The 17749-nt window shown below is 38.7% G+C and overlaps 1 protein-coding gene across 2 annotated transcripts in view; it reads left to right on the plus strand.

Moving 5' to 3' along the window:
• The window catches only part of KLF12 (Kruppel like factor 12), a 526247-nt gene that overhangs the window by 489391 nt on the left and 19107 nt on the right, over positions 1-17749 (plus strand). For both annotated transcript variants that reach the window (XM_005687692.3, XM_018056508.1), the window contains exon 7: positions 14311-14468. In XM_005687692.3, coding sequence (XP_005687749.2) covers positions 14311-14468 — 158 coding nt within the window. The remainder of the gene's footprint in view (positions 1-14310; positions 14469-17749) is intronic.

Here is a 17749-nt window from a genome sequence, read left to right on the forward strand (position 1 = left end):
CAATATCGACCCTGCCAATCTTTCTGTAATTTTTGTGATTTCTAAGTTTATGTATGTTGATATAAAAGCCCTTACTATGCCACCTGCAGTATTTGATATACACTGTTCAAGCCCAATAGCATAGAAATGTCAGCTCCATAGAAGCAGGCTAAGAGCAAAATTGAGGTTGGAAAGAAAGTGTCAGTATCAAAATAGGAATGTAATAAGCAATGGCTCTTGGGGTAAACATGGTTTTGTGGAACCCGAGGTAAAGATGGAACCCAAAACACTTCTGTCTCTTCTATAAGAATATCATTCCCCTGATACTAAAACCAGATACAGATGATAGAAAATACACAAGATCCTTTATACAGACTCAAGAACCCTCAACATAAAACAAGCACACTGAATCTAGCAACATATACAAAAGAGCATATACCATGACTATGTGGGATGTAACACAGAAATGAGGCTGGTTTGACATGTGAAAATCAATTAGTATAATATATTAGTAGACTTAAACACAAGACCACATGATTATCTCCATAGGTCATAAGAGGCACTCAACATTTTTTTTTCATGATAAAAACACTCAGCAGACTAGAAATATAAAGGGATTTCTTTAGCCTGATAAAGAACTATGAAAAAATATGTAACATATTTAGTGGGCAAACTGAATAGTTTTTCTAAGGTGAGAAACAAGACAAGGATGTTTATATTCACTTTTTAAAAATTTTTTCAATTGGAGGAAAATTGCTTTACAATGTTGTGTTGGTTTCTGCAGTACAACTGTGCAAATCAGCCATAATTATACATATAGCCTCTCGCTCTTGATCCTCCCTTCCCTAAATCTATCATATGACCCAGAAACCCCCACTACTGGGCATATACCCTGAGAAAACCACAGTTCTAAAAGACACACGTCCCTTAATATTTATTGCAGCGCTATTTAGAATAGCCCCGGAAGCAACCTAGATGTCCCATTGACAGATGAATGGATAAAGAAGATGTGATACTTATATACAATAAAATACTACTCAGCCATAAAAAAGAATGACTTTCAGTCAGTTCTGGTGAGGTGACTGAACCTGGAGCCTGTTATACAGAGTGAAGTCAGAAAGAGAGAAACATGTATCATGTATTAACGTATATGTATGGAATCTGGGGTTTTCCAGGTGGCTCTGGTAAAGAATCCACCTGCCAGTGCAGGAGACACAAGAGACGCAAGTTTGATCCCGGGGTCAGGAAGATTTCTGGAGGAGAAAATGGCACCCCACTCTAGTGTTCTTACCTGGGAAATTCCATGGACAGAGAAGCCTGGCAGACCAAAGTCCATGGAGTTGCAGAGTCGAACATGAATGAGCCACTGAGCAGTCACACACATGGAATCCAGAAAAATGATACTGATGAACCAATATGTGGGGAAGGTGGAAATCCAGACTAGAGAATGGACTTGTGTACTCACCACCTTCATTCATTACTCTAGCCATGGCAATTAAGGAAAAGAAATAAGAGAATCCAGATAGGAAAAGAAGAAGTAAACTTAGCTCTATGTATAGTTGACATGAAAGGAAGAAGTGAAATTATCTCTGTTTAGAGTTGACATGATCTTGTATATAGAAAACCCAAATGAATCCCTTCAAAAAACTATCAGAATTAATAAAGAAGCTCAGCATGATTGCTGGACATAATATCAATATACTTGATCAAAATTGACTTTATTTCTATCCAGTAACAGTAAACTATCTGAAAATGAAAATTAAGAAAATAATTTCAACACAGCCTTGTAAATCAACTGTACTTCAGTGAAAAAGAAAATAATTCTATTTTCAATAACATGAAAAAAAGCAAATACCTAGGACAAAAGGTAGCTCAGACGGTAAAGACTCTGCCTGCAATGCAGGAAACCCAGGTTCGATCCCTGGGTTGGGAAGATCCCTGGGAGAAGCAAATGGCAATCCGCTCCAGTATTCTTGCCTGGAAAATCCCGTGGACAGAGGGCTACAGTCCATGGGGTCACAAAGAGTCAGACTGAGCAACTAACACTGTCACTTCACTTTCAAATTTAATTGAATAAGTACAAGATTTGCACACTGAAAACTTTGAAGCATTATTTTGAGAAAACTAAAGAACTTGTTAAAGGAAAGGCTTCCATGTTTGTAGATTGAAAGACTTAATGTTGAGTAAATGGTAGCATTCTACCAAATGGTAAATAAATTCAATGCAATTTCTATCTAAATTCCAACTGCATTTTCTTTTGCAAAAATTGACAAACTGACCCTAAAATTCGTATGGAAATAATCTTGAAAAAGATGAATTTGAAGGACTAAAACTTTTCAATTTTAACATTTACCTCAAAGCTATGAAGTTAAAACAGTGTGGTACTAGACTAAATATGCACATATAGATCAATGGAATAAAGGTGAGATCTTAGAAGTAAACCGTTACATTTATGATCAGTTGATTTTCATGAGATTTCCTAGACAATTTGATGAAGAAAGAAGAATCTTTTTAGCAAATAATATGGAGACAACTGTGTATCCACATGTGAAAGAATGAAATTAGACTCCTTCCTTTCACAAAAATTAACTAAAAATGGGTCAAAAATCTAAATTATAAGAGCTAAATCTACAAGAAGAAAGGATAGGAGTAAATCTTTGAGACTTAGGTTAGGTAAAGCTTTCTTAGGTATAACCACACACACACATACAACTAGAGAAATATTAAATTGGACATAATATTTAAAACTTTTGTGCTTTAAGGACCACAAGAAAATGAAAAGACACAGATTGGGAGAAAATACTGGCAAATTATATATCTGATAAGTGACTTGTATCCAGAATATATGGGAATTTCACAACTCAACAGTTACATGACAACACAATTTATAAGTAAGCAAGGTATTTGAATAGACATTTCTCTGAAGGAGATATACAAATGGCCTGCGAGTATATGAAAAGACTCAACTCCATTAGTTGTTAGGGATATTACCAATGAAAACCACAATGAGATACCACTTTACATGCACTACAATGGCAAAAATTCAAATGACAAACATAATGCGTTGGTGACGATGAAAAGAAATTACAAGCTTCTTACAGTGCCGGTGAAAGTATAAAATGGTGTAGTCACTTTGAAAAACAGTTTGAAAACTCACAATATTAAACATAGAATTACCATATAATCTAGTAATTCCATTTCTAGGTTGTATGGCTAAGAGAATTTAAAACACATGTTCACACAAAAGCTTGAAAAGATATTCATAGCAGCATTATTCCTAATACTCAAAAAGTAAAATCAACCCAAATGTCCATCAACTATGGTGTGTCTGTATAATCAAATACTATTCAGCTATTAAAAGGAATGAAGTATTAATCATTTTATGATATATGTAAATTAATTCATTATACTGTATACCTCAAATTTATACAGTGCTGAATATGAATTAAGTTTCAATAAAACTGGAAGAAAAAATAGGAATAAACTATTGATGCATGCCACAACATGGATAAACCTTAATGACTTTATGCTTATTGGAACAAAGCTAGCCACAAAAAGCCACATATTTTATGATTCTGTTTCTATTAAATACTCAGAATAGCGAAATCCATAAAGGCAGAAAATTGGATTAGTAGTTGCAAGAGCTAGGAAGAGAGGGTGTGTGGAATGCATTAATGAACATGGAGTTTCCTTTTGGGGGTGATGAAAATATTTTGAAATTAGATAGAGGTGATGGTTCCACAACATTGACAGTATAATGAATGCCACTGAATCATGCACTTTAAAGGGTGATTTTATGGTATGTGAATTATATCTTTTACATCTTAATAAAGATATTAACCAAAAAAAAAAAAAACAGGAAGAGGAAACCCAAGTTTAATATGTATTGGACATTGTATCAGGTTTACATTATTCTAGGTTAATCTTCCTGTGTGTGTACTAAGTCGCTTCAGTCGTGTCCGACTCTGTGCAACCCCATAGACGGCAGCCCACCAGGCTCCCCCGTCCCTGGGATTCTCCAGGCAAGAACACTGGAGTGGGTTGCCATTTCCTTCTCCAAGGCATGAAAGTGAAGTCGCTTAATCGTGTCCGACTCTTGGCGACCCCATGGACTGCAGCCTACCAGGCTCCTCCATCCATGGGATTTTCCAGGCAAGAGTACTGGAGTGGGGTGCCATTGCCATTCAGGGGATCTTCCCGACCCAGGGATCGAACCTAGGTCTCCCACATTGTAGGCAGATCCTTCACTGTCTAAGCTACTAGGGAAGCACAATGAATTATAATAAGCTATCATTCATATGTAAATTTTCAGATCACAGCCTATGCTTTTTTTCTAGGAACCGCAACAAAATATAGGATTCTTATTTTCTTTTTTTCCTTAAAGATAGTAAGGAGAGCTTATTGATCACAAAACTTTAATTTAGAAGTCTGCATATAAAAATGAAGATTCAAATTTCACATCGTTTCCTCCTTTAAGATCAGCATGTTCTGTTTTTGTTTTCTTTTGCTTGTTTATCATTAATACTTGACCTAGTTCAGAAATAACTTTATGAGACATACATTTAAGAATTACTGTTGTATCATTAGAATGTGGAGTAAACACGCTAGGCCCTAGGCTAATGCGGCTGAGTTTCCTGGCAGCCATAACAAAAACATAAATAGGGTGGGGATTTTTAGTTCTAACTATCTGATGAAAAAAAAATTTGTGCATATGTATATATTCCAGTTTTCCCAAGCAGGCTTTCCTTTATACCATATAAAGCTTATAATATAGCTCTTTCTCTCTTTCTCCAGTTTTATTGAAGAGTGAAAGAATCCTAGCTTGAAGAGTCAGGAAATAGACTAGTACCAACTCTACTACTGTTTAGCTGTGTGGGTTTGGCATAGGTTAGTTTAATTAACTTTTTGAGCCGTGGTTTGCTTATCTTCTAATGTCTTTCAGGTATAAATTTAGGTCACATTACTATACCTTCTAGCTTTTATGACATCAATTTGGCAGAGTACTCAAAGATTAAGTTGAGTTTCAAGAAGGAAAATAAAAACAAGTAAAATATTTCCTCCATTAGATGGGAAGATTTCTGGTATTCTCCAAAATTCAAATACACACACATTTTATGGTAGGACAAATGCCTATTTGTGCCACCAGATAGCCAAAAAAAGCTCAAGTGAGATATTACTAATGAGTTCTACTTGGCCATGTTATTTATATATCCCTGTATGAGTAATTAAAAACTGTTTCAATAATTTATGTAAGCGTAAGTACCAGATATTAACTGGTGTAATTTCGGTGCTCTTTAATAAAACAAATCTCTAGTGGAACATAGACCTTGTTAATGATGAGCATAAAATAGATGGAGGCTGTGTTGATGGTTACTTAAAAAGTTTATTTATGATTGCGTTACAATAACTCATAAGAACTGTGTATTTCAAACATTTTATATATGTCTTAATATTTAAAACACCAAGTCATCTTATATACTGTCCTCACCTAATACACACCCGTACAACTTCTTTCTGATCGGATCCGCCTTATAAGAAGATCCTTCTGAAATAGAAAAGTTAGCGTGTTTATATCAAACACCAGTGTTTGCCATTGGGAATGTCCTCATGGGGTGGACTGTGTTCCCCCAGCTCTTTCCCTTCTTTCTTTCTCCTCACCCTTCCCAGCACCTGCTGATATGGCAGCTTCTAGAGAGGCATGCATGTAACCACATCTTCATTCTTGAGTTTAAAGTTTATCTTTAATAAAATAAAGAGAACAGTCCTAGAGGGTCTCAAATCCAGATGGGCTCAAGGATCACACCTGAAAGAGCAAGGCATAGTGCTGTCTTTATAAGGCAACAGTGGTAAGGCCTGTGCCAACCTGAGGAAGACAGTACCCGCCTTAAAGGCATTCTGATTATTTAATCCTTTTCCGACCTAGAAAGTTTTTTTTAAAGCTTAAATGATCCATTGAGCTACAACTCCTAGCATGAAATACAATTTAAATCCCAACGTTTCTTGAAGAAATTTTGTGGAAACATTCTTCTGAATATTTTGGCAAGTTTTATGTCTTCTGTTCCATGTCCAGTATAATTCAGAAATCTATACTTGTTTCAGGGCCCTTGTTCCATCCTACATTATGAATAGACTTTATGGGAAAAAAAATCTTTACAATGAATACAGTGTTGCCCCCAAAGAAACTATTTTGAATAGATAACTGTATATCTGAAATGGGTCTCTTTTTTTTTTAACAAAAAAATCTTTCAGCCTCTAATCTAAATTCATCATAACAGTTTAACTATATAACAAATCACAGCAAATGCCATTAATAATTTATTTTTTCTATTTATCCATGTATCTATTTTATCTTTTGCTTAAACAGCTTATGATCTTACTTACTTGCTAAAATATGATGAATCAAAAAAACAGCAGAGTCTAACAGTTTTGAGTATTTTAATGGTCCTAGATAGTGATTAAAATTACTGAGTAGCAGCTGCTATTTTTAAGGAAAATCATGGTATACTATAAATCTATCTACAGACTCACCTACAAAAAGTTCATTGGTAAACCAGTGAATCAATCTTTTAATTAGTAGAGTATTTCATTTATTAGAATAATTCAAAATACATTATGCACATATTCTGTTTGTATGAAAAATGTCAAATTCTTGTTGAATAAATGCCAACATAGAGCTTTTGGACATATTTCATCTAAGTATTACTCTTGATTTATACATTTCATGAAAATGAATTTATTTTTATTGAATTCAAATTTGAATGTAAAGTGGTGTAATGTTTTTGTCACAGCTTCTGGAAAGATTGGCAACTTCTAATCTTACATTTCAATGTGCTCAAAATTAGTTTTCTGTAGGAAGCTGTGGGCAGGAATGAAAGTGAAAGTGTTAGTCACTCGGTTGCTTCTGACTCTTTGCAACCCTCTGGACTGTAGCCCACCAGACTCCTCTGTTTGTGGAATTCTCCAGGCAAGAACACCAGAGTGGGTTTCCGTTTCCTTCTCCAGGGGATTTTTCTGACCCAAGGATGGAATCAGATTTTCCTGCATTGCAGACAGATTCTTTATCATCTGAACTACCAGGGAAATCCATGGGCAGGAAGGAAAAAGGTGAATCAGTGGATTTGTGCTATCTTAGAATGAAGTGTCTGGGGACCGGATAGTGAATGTATCTAAATAACCCCCTTTCTCTAATTGATATCTCAGAGAGGACCTTGACATGGTTTGATAGAAGCTAGAGAGTCTGTGATGGAGAAGGCAATGGCAACCCACTCCAGTACTCTTGCCTGGAAAATCTCATGGACGGAGGAGCCTGGTAGGCTGCAGTCCATGGGGTCGCTAAGAGTCGGGCATGACTGAATCGACTTAGCAGCAGCAGCAGCAGAGAGTCTGTGATAGTATGGAAGAGAAATAGGAAGATTCCTGCTTCTGAGAGCCATCTGCTGGCTAAGAAAAAGCCTGCAAAAACCTACATGTGTCTGGCTTGTCCACATGAATAGAATCTCAAGTACTAAGATTTATGTAACTCCTGGATTCTCATCGACTCTATTTTTTGGCTTGTGGCCTCTATATTTCATTCCCAACATGGTGTTTGATTTACTAATGAGGAAGTAGTTCTCACTTCCATCTATTCTGTGGCAGCAGCTGATTGAGAATTCCTGTAGGTGATATTTACATTCTATTGAAAATCATTTTAAAACAAGCTTTGGAAAACAGTACAAAACATACTTTTAAAACTGAATGTGCCCCCTTCCCTTAAAGTAACTCTGTTGTGTAACTAACTCTAAACACTTTGTGGTACCATTGTAAATAAACAAAGATGGCAGGGAAGGAACAAGTTCTCTGGTCTTGATGGTCGAGGAAAACTTAATCGCATATCACTGCCAAATTCAATCTTCAAAAACATTTCCGGGGAAAGATATATATTTTACAAAGTTAAGTATTTTTAAGGTAGATTAATAGTAAGTAATTACACTGTGTATCTCTACTGACAGTATTTATAAAATAGTTTAAAATTCTCAGGAGTAAAGTGTATGCTTTATCATAGCAGGCTACTTTTTTTTAAAATATAAATTTCTTTATTTTAATTGGAGGTTAATTACTTTACAATATTGTATTGGTTTTGCCATACATCAACATGAATCCGCCACAGGTATACATGTGTTCCCCATGCTGAACTCCCCTCCTACGTCCTCCCCGTACCATCCCTCTGGGTCGGCCCAGTGCACCAGCCCCAAGCATCCAGGATCATGCATCGAACCTGGACTGGCGATTTCATTTAAGAATGCTTTTATGTACTGTTGTTTTCTATAATAGGATTAGAGGGGAAATTTTAATGATTCAGGTTATTTTGTTGCTTTTTATCTTTTATGGGGCGTCCCAGGTGGTGCTAGTGGTAAAGAACATGCCAGCCAGTGCTAGAGACCTAAGAGATGCAGCTTCAATCTCTGGGTCAGGAAGATTTTCCTGGAGGAGGGAATGGCACCATTTCAGTATCCTTGCCTGGAGAATCCATGGACAGAGGAGCCTGGCAGTCTCCAGTCCATAGCATCACACAGAGTCGGACGCGACTAAAGTGCCTTAGCTTGCGTTCATGCAGGCATCTTTTATTAGATGTGGTTTATATTCCTAAATACCTGAGTGAGTAGAACATAGTAACTCAGGTGGATTCTGGTGTCCAGCCCTTGGGTTCAGATATTGGTGTGGTCACCCACTCTGTTTTGGCCTTGATCTTAACCTCCCTTTACCTCGGTTTCCTCCTCTGTAAACTAGGGGTACTAATAATATTGACCTCCAAGAGCTACTTTGAAGCTTAAAGCGTTTAGAGCAGCGCCTGGCCCATGGCAGGCATTCTGTCAGTGTTGGCTCTCATTGTTATCCTCAATCATGCTCCTTGATGTTCTGTTGAGGTGATGTGTGTGAATTTGCTGAAGGACCTTCCATCCCTGTTTTCTGCTCTTGTTTTACAATTGAGGATATGTGTGTCCTCGTCCCAGTCTTAAAAGATTGTCCTGGCTCTTCCTTTTTAACTCCTGTGGAAACTCCAATTTCAGTGAAGGGCGTCTCACTGCTCTCAGGTCACACGTGACAAATGGCCTTTATTACCTGCTGATTACAGTTAACCTTCATCCCTTTCACGGCAGCTGTATGGTGCCTTCTATTTAAATAGAGCTGTTCTTGGATGTGACTTTCCGAGTCTCTCTGGGTTTCATTCTAATTTAACTTACCATTCCAAGTGGGACTATTGTGTAACTAAAGGCGTGACTCACTCGTTTGTTCTCTCTCCATCTAATTATTACGTCGCAGTGCCTGGGAGGCCCCCTCGGGCGTTCATTCACTTCTCTAAATGGTCTAACCTTCTGGGGAGGGAGTGGGCTTTTAGTTATTATTTATGAGCTGTGTGACTGTGTTTAGTGCAATGTCTGGGAACACACTAGCAACTGTGTTCAGTTGCTGAATGGTCCCGACCATTTTCATCATACCCAGCTTATCACTAAGGATTATTGGAAGAATCCTCTGCTGGCATAGGCGGTAGTTTCTTGCACATTTCCATTCTTCAGAATGAGGCCAACTTTTGAAGCACACAAGTCAGTGTGTGTGCATGTGGGGATACCTTATAAGCTGTGGAAACAAAGGGCACGTGGCTCAGAAAGCATAGAAAGGGCAGAATATTTTAATTTCACTGAAAATTTTAATTGTAAGCATTGCTTTAGAATGCCATTCTCTTCAAGTTAGAGCAAAGAACCAAGACACTCATGGGAACATATGATTTTAATGGTTACCGAGAGTCCCTGGTATTCAGTCACCACTTTGTATATTACAGCATTTAAAATATGAAACAAAAAAGAATAGATATGCAACAAGCAACAAAGTTTTACTTGATGGCACAGGGAACTATAGTCAGTATTTTGTAATAACCTATAATGGAAAAGAATCTGAAAACCAATATATGTATAACTGAATCACCTTGCCATGCACCTGAAACATTTAAATCAACTATACCTCAATAATGGAGAAGGAAATGGCAATCCACTCCAGTATTCTTGCCTGGAGAATCCCATGGACGGAGGAGCTTGGGCTACAGTCCACGGGTCACAAAGAGTCGGACATGACTGAGCGGCTTCACTTTCACTGAGTTGACTCATTGGAGAAGACTTTGATGCTGGGAGGGATTGGGGGCAGGAGGAGAAGGGGGCGACCGAGGATGAGATGGCTGGATGGCATCACCAACTCAATGGACATGAGTCTGAGTGAACTCCGGGAGTTGGTGATGGACAGGGAGGCCTGGCGTGCTGCGATTCATGGGGTCACAAAGAGTCGGACACAACTGAGCGGCTGAACTGAACTGAACTGAACTGATACCTCAATAAAATATATGTATTATGAAAACAATAAAATTTGAAGCAGGGAAATGAAAGTAAGAGTAAGGAATTGAGTAAGCACTATCAGAAGACTTGAAGTCAAAGGATCCTAGTAAGGATTAATTAACCAATTAAAGGTTAATTAATTAGTTGATTATATTGAATTAAGAATACCTGACCTAATACATTAATCGATTCATCCATCCAGCTGTTCAGTCATTCTATTTAGCAAACATTTCTGAATGCCCACAATGTTCTTGGCTCCAGAGACACAAAAGTACTTGGTACCAGCATCTTAACTATCAGATTTCCTGCCATGGACTTGGTGTAGCCAAACACCCAGTCCAGTTATCTTCCACCTACCATGTCCCCCAACTCCAGGGTCGTGCTGTGGGCCCAGTACAGCAGCAGTCCTCCATGGACTTGGGTTTTCCTCTCCTCTTCCTGTGTTCTTTAAGCTCGTCTGCATTTCTGATTCTTTTTTCCTTCAGCCGCATTTACCTACCTTTCCACAAAGAGATCAAATAAGTAGTTCTTGTTTGAAAGGCACAGGCTAGCCTAAGGTTCTGTGACATCTGAGGGTATCTCTGCCATTTAAAAAGGGGAACCGGGGGAAGTTTTACCCGTTGAATGTCATTTTAAGGTTAGCTTGGTCCATTTATTCAATGCACATACCTCTTTAAAAATCATTTTTATCATCATCATGCAGATATCTTTAGGTAGTTGTTCTTTATAATGTCCTAAAACATTTCACTTTAAAATGAGGAAAACCACGGTATGAAGTTTTGTAGAGCATCAAGGCCATCCACCTAACATGTCTTCAATTTTGATGTGCATTCAAAAATCTGAGTGAAGTGGTTTCCCGCCATTCTGTAGCCCTGTTGTTCTTCCCTGCCCGCCATATAGTCCAGTGGCTGACTGTATAGCAGCATTACCTCCTTGGCCCCTTATAGACTTGCTTAGTAGTTACTGGGTATTGATTTTAGGTTTATTTTTTTACTTTTCTCTGCATATATGAACACATAGCAGAATAAATAGCTAAAATCCACAGGCCAAGCAATATGTGTGAGTGATTATGCTAAGTTACATTTAGACTTCTGTATAGTAGTGCATAGAAAGCATTGTACAAAACAAAATGTTCTTACTATGGGCTTTATGTTATAACTTGAGGGACATAAATACCATGTCATATTCTCGATTTGAAAGGTGTAAAACATACCACAACACAAAAGTTTCTATTTGTGAGGCCCCCAGTGGCAAGATCCATATTTGTTTTTATGACTACATAGTCAAGAAGTTAATTACTGTTGCCTTATTATCACATATAGAGTCAATTTGTTCACAAGAATCACACCCTATGCCAGAACATACCTTGTTGGGAGTAACTAAAGCCCTTCTCTCATGGGACAGACCAGTCACACTGTTTTGACTCTTTTCACAGCCAAGCTCCAATCCCTACAGCTGAGTCAATGATGTGGAAAACCACAAAGCTGCATTGAGTGATAAGAAGGCTGAAAAAGTGGCTTAGCCATCCCTTCAACTTCATAGAAATCTTGCACAAAACTGTTGAAGACAGAGGCAGATAAACGTCATTTATATTTGATCTTCGCTAATAATATAAAGCATTGGCTACTGAATCTGTTACTTGTACAAGTGAAAAAGATGCTTTGAAAACTTGGGTGGTTCAATCGGTAAAGAGTCCGCCTGCAATGCAGGAGACCCGAGCTCAATCCCTGGGTCGAGAAGATCCCCTGGCAAAGGGAAAGGCAACCCACTCCACTGTTCTTGCCAGGGAAATCCCATGGACAAAGGAGCCTGGTGGGCTACAGTCCAAAATGTTGCAAGAATTGGACATGACTTAGCAACTAAGCCACCACCACCATATGGAAGGAGACACTTTAAAGTTTACTGGAGCAATGTTGCAGTAAAATATTAGAAATAAATCTGTATGTCCATCACTTAGGAAATGAATTTTTAAACTCTGGAATGAATGTTCATTGGACTACTCCCATATTTCATCTGAGTCAAGTATTAACCAGTTATAGCCCATGGATCAAATACTGCCCACTATTTGTTTTGTAAATAAAGTTTTATTAGAACATAGACACACTCATTTGTTTTATTTATACTCATATTTATCTATAGCTGCTTTCATGCTACAGTTGCAGGGTTGATTTGTCACAACATAGACTGCATGACTCTCTGTCAAAATATTCACTATCTAGCCCTTTATCTAGCCTGGAAAATCCCATGGGCGGAGGAGCCTGGAAGGCTGCAGTCCATGGGGTCACTGAGGGTCGGACACAACTGAGCAACTTCACTTTCACTTTTCACTTTCATGCATTGGAAAAGGAAATGGCAACCCACTCCAGAGTTCTTACCTGGAGAATCCCAGGGACGGGGGAGCCTGGTAGGCTGCCATCTATGGGGTTACACAGAGTCGGACACGACTGAAGTGATAGCAGCAGCCCTTTATAGAAACAGTTTACCAACTCCTGATCTGGGTAGATTAAAACACCATCTATTGTAAAATACACTGTTGAGAAAGACAAAATAAATCAATTAAACCATGACCACCAGCCATCAAATGTCAGAGGCATCCTGAGTTAGAGACATTGAAATATGAAAAGATTCATCTTAGGATCCGTGCACTATAGCATATAGCACTTCAAATGAACAAACCACTGTGCTTGTATCAGCATAAACAGACCTCAGATCCTCAGTGTCGAGTGAACAAAAGTCAAGTGTGGAACAATTTGCAGAATGATGTGAACAGCCTTTGATCTATATGTCTCTTAAAAAACGCAATATAATGAGTTTCCATGAATGCAGATACCAGTAAGCATAATTTAAAAGAATTGAAAGGATTTGTAGCAAACTGATGATAGAGATTTTCCCTGGGAGGACAAAGGATCAAGACAATGATGGAAGAAAGAGGGGGAAAGTTATCTTTATCTGTAGTGTCCAGTTTTTTTGAGGACTGATTTATTCATAAAAAGTAATTTTTAAAAACATCGAAACCTGGAAAAGCTGGAAGAAAATAATGTCAAAGTATTCATAGTGGTAAATCTTTTATAGTAGGAGTGTGAGTGATTGGGTTTTTATTGTATTTCACTGTAACTTTAAAGAACTTTATGAATAACTAAAAGAAAAAATGAGTCATATTCTTCATTTCTATCTCAATCAAAAGAGATTAATGTTGGAAGAAGTACATGTTAATCAGTTACCTGACATTACAAACTAATCCTGTTTTTCTACTGTGGCATTAAGATTAAACAATGTACAAGTCAGGGCCAAATTTCATAGTTAAAACTTTTTTTCATAATGTGGTACAGCTAATCTTTAAATACAATGCACTTGATTCTTCACCGTGAAAAACCACCAACGGGAAGAGTTAAATGTCAGGTGCATTTTGCAGAACCAAAACAGCTTGTCATGAGTCATGTTATTGATGTACTGATGTCATTTCTTCAGCCCAACCTCACTTGTTTGGAAACGTACATTGTGATTTTACATGATTTTATGTGTTGTCACATGCAATTCAGACCCTCATGTTACTTATTAAATGCATTCATTTTGTCATTTGTCTGTAGCAGGTCTTCCTAAAATATTCTCTGTTAGTGTCTTCCCAAGTTCAGAACTTTAGGTGATAATTTTACCACCACCGGATAATTTCTTTTGATGATGGAGATCTACTCATTCATCACTGCTTTCATTTACTTTTTTGTTTTTTTCATTCTGTTGTTATTTTAAGCATGTCTTCCTCTCCCGAGGGGCGTTTCATCAAAAATAGGTCAAGCTGCCCGCCTTCGAGATTAAGAAATGAAACGTGTCCCAGAAAGTGACAGCAGTAACGTGGACCCGGGGCCTTGAGTCTCTGTGAAGCTGCAGACTGCGAGCCTCAGGTCTCACAGCACTGGAACCACACAGAGTGCTGTGTTTGCTCACCGTTTAAATCTCCTTTCTCTTTTTCCAGTTCAATCTCACCATTTAGTATCGAGAGCACAAGGCGCCAGAGAAGGTCTGAATCCCCAGACTCGAGAAAGCGGCGTATCCACAGATGCGATTTCGAGGGCTGCAACAAAGTGTATACAAAAAGTTCTCACCTGAAGGCTCATCGGAGAACACATACAGGTAACAGGTCTGCAGGGCTTCTCACCTGAGGGTCACTGAGAGTCCAGACAGGGCCGGCTGCTTGACTTCGGACCCCTGGGTGTGCTGGAGTGTTCTGTGCTCACCCATCGTGTCTGAGCAGAGGGCATCCCCTCCCTTAGTTGAAAAAGGCTTAAGGCTTAGTGGAATTTAGAAACAAAGAAGTATTTCTTCTGTGTCTTAAGGACTTATATTAGTGTGAACCCAGTGGTCTAGACTTTTTCATAGTCAGAGTTGCCACTTAATGCTTGTCTAGGTTTTAAAATGTCCACGTAACATACAAAACAAGCAGAGTAAAATCATTTTCTTCTCTTAAAGTTAGCATTTTCACCACCACTTAGATCATGTTTTCCTCCCCTTGATCTCATCCCCCAAATAACCAAACCGACAAACAGCAGCAACAACAAAAACATGAAATAAGATTGACATATACATAACACTGCAAGGAGCTGAAAACTTTATTTCCCCATGATTCCATTTGATTCTGACTGGGTGGTTTTTTTGTTGTTGTTGTTTTGGTATATGGAGAGGATTTTTTATATTCATAGTTTGCAAAGAAGGAAATTGAGATCACAAGTGACTCGCTGACTTTGTCACCATCCATTCACCCAACACATCTACCCTCCCACCGATTCACCCTCCCAGGAAAGAAGCCGGTGGTTCCTCACTTAGCTCTCTACTCACCCCATCCATCCTCTACCGTGTATGTCTCTCACTTGGCATCCCCTGCCTGCCTTGCTTTCTGGATCCCATTGGGTACCACTGATAGGAGGCTCTGGGAAGAGACCAAAGACCAAATTCCGCCCCAATTACAGAACCTTTTCAAGGAAAAGTGATTGGTGACTGGAATGTGTGAACCTCAGAGAAGAGGGAAATTCGTTCATAGGCATTCCTGGTAGCAACATACTAGAGATGAAGACAGCCCAGTCCAGTAACTATCTTGGACAGGAATCTGCCTCCAGCACCCACCTCTGGGCGTTTCATGTGTAACAGACCCCATGGGGCTGTTTAAATAGTGCTCCCATCTCAGATACATTAAGGTAACCACACTGTGTGAACTGTTTCCCAGCTGAGGTAGCAAATTTATTTAAACTGGCATTCTTTGCCATATATTGAGTCATGTTATTATAGCAGATTGTTTGAAGGTTTCTTTACAGAGACTTTCAGGATTTTGATCATTGAGGTGGGGCCTCTTTGCGTGTGTGATGACGTTATAGCACAAGATGCTGCTTGAATTCAGAAAAGCTTTATAGAGTCTGCAATTTAGTTTTGCTATTTCTAATGCTAATGTTAATGCTTTTGCTATTTCTGAAGTAATTCAGCACAGTGTGCAAACTGTCTCTTCCCATCTTTCTTCCCTGTTCCCAGCCTTCTTCCTTTTCTTCTTAATTCCAGATCCTCCCCTCTTCACTGATCCTGAGCTCTCCCAGGAGAAGTTTTCATCTATTTCTTAGACACTCATTTTGTTGTTGTTTTGTTTTGTTGGCCACACTACACGGTATGTGAGATACTTAGTTCCCTGCTGCTGCTGCTAAGTCGCTTCAGTCGTGTCCGACTCTGTGCGACCCCATAGACGGCAGCCCACGAGGCTCCCCCGTCCCTGGGATTCTCCAGGCAAGAACACTGGAGTGGGTTGCCATTTCCTTCTCCAATGCATGAAAGTGAAAAGTGAACGTGAAGTCGCTCGGTCGTGTCCAACTCTTCACGACCCCATGGACTGCAGCCTACCGAGCTCCTCTATCCATGGGAGTTTCCAGGCAAGAGTACTGGAGTGGGGTGCCATCACCTTCTCCAACTTAGTTCCCTGACCAGGTATCAAACCCATGTCCCCTGCAGTGAAATCACAATCTCAACCCCTGAACTACCAGGGAAGTTATCAGGCACTGTTTTTTAATCAGTTTTCTTCCTTGTTTTTGGATCTGAAAAATTAAGCCATTTAATATTTAAGTTGGTTTTTTATTGGAGTACAGTTGATTTACGATGTTGTGTTAGTTTCAGATGTACAGCAAAGGATTCACTTATACATACATATCTATTTTTTCTAGATTCTTTTCCCTTACAGGTTATTATAAAATATTGAGTAGAATTCCCTTGCTATACAGTAGGTCCTTGTTGGTTATCTATTTTATATATGGTAGTGTGTATTCAATTTTCTTATGACGGCCAAGAATGAGTATAGAGACATAAAAGTTGAATAAGCATATTTCATCCTCTCAGTACACAGTGAACACAAATCACAGGAGTAAGTATGATCAGGTTGTATTACTGACTTTTTATGGGAGCATTTCAGTTATAAGAAAAAAAAAAGGATGACCTTTCATCAGTGAATCCTCATATATTTTGAGTTATTCCTATTTTCCTTGAACTTTCTGAAATAACTATTAGCCCCATTTTCACCAGACATCCTCTATTTCAATTATCCAAGTGGTGAACAGTGAAAGAGAAGAAAGGGTTTAATGAGATACTATGAAAGGGTTTTAATGTTATAGCATTATAGGATTGAATCGTGAAGGTTTTAATATATATTGTGAAAAGTGGGGGAAATGTGATGTATGCATTGTAATTCAAAGCACTATAATTAATCAGCGTGGCTTATTAATAAGATGAAATCATTGACTCCTAGGGTCCAAATGGACCTTCGGTATCATGGAGTTTAGTTCATTCCCACATTAGAGGAATCTCTTGGGTGTCATCTGTCACGGAGAGCCAGTCCCTCCTATGCAGTTTTCTGCACACGTAACAGATCTTTTCTTTCATTTGATCCGCACAACACCTGGTATCATTGTCTCCTTGGTAACGAGAGTGGCTCCCGGTGGAGTATTATTTCCTACCTCTCCTTAAATTTGTCGAGTAACAGAGAGCTTTTGCTTCTGCAAGACAAGTTGGCTGATGTTTCTGAGGGCAGAGTCCTTGTCTCTGACAGCCCTGAATTGTCTCCTGTGGCTTTGTTTGGCTGCTTTATACCTCCAGCCGGCACACTGCAGTTTTCACTTCCGGGCGCTGGTGCGCCTCTCGACACTGCCATGAACCACGGGCGTCTTCATTTCTCCAAATCAGACACCCTCAATTCTCTCAGCCACTTCTTTCTAAGTAGACTCTGACATATCACTGCATCTTCTAAAGTTTTCACCCCCCTAGATGACGTAAGAGCTCTTGTTAATGGACATCTCTTAATAGATTCGAAGATAGCGTTAAGTCTTTTAGCAGTTGTCTTTCTCTGTTAGGTCATCTATGTCAAAAACTCCTGAAAACTAGATCTTTCC

Source organism: Capra hircus, chromosome 12 (assembly GCF_001704415.2).
Source record: "Capra hircus breed San Clemente chromosome 12, ASM170441v1, whole genome shotgun sequence".
NCBI classification, from domain to species: domain Eukaryota; kingdom Metazoa; phylum Chordata; class Mammalia; order Artiodactyla; family Bovidae; genus Capra; species Capra hircus.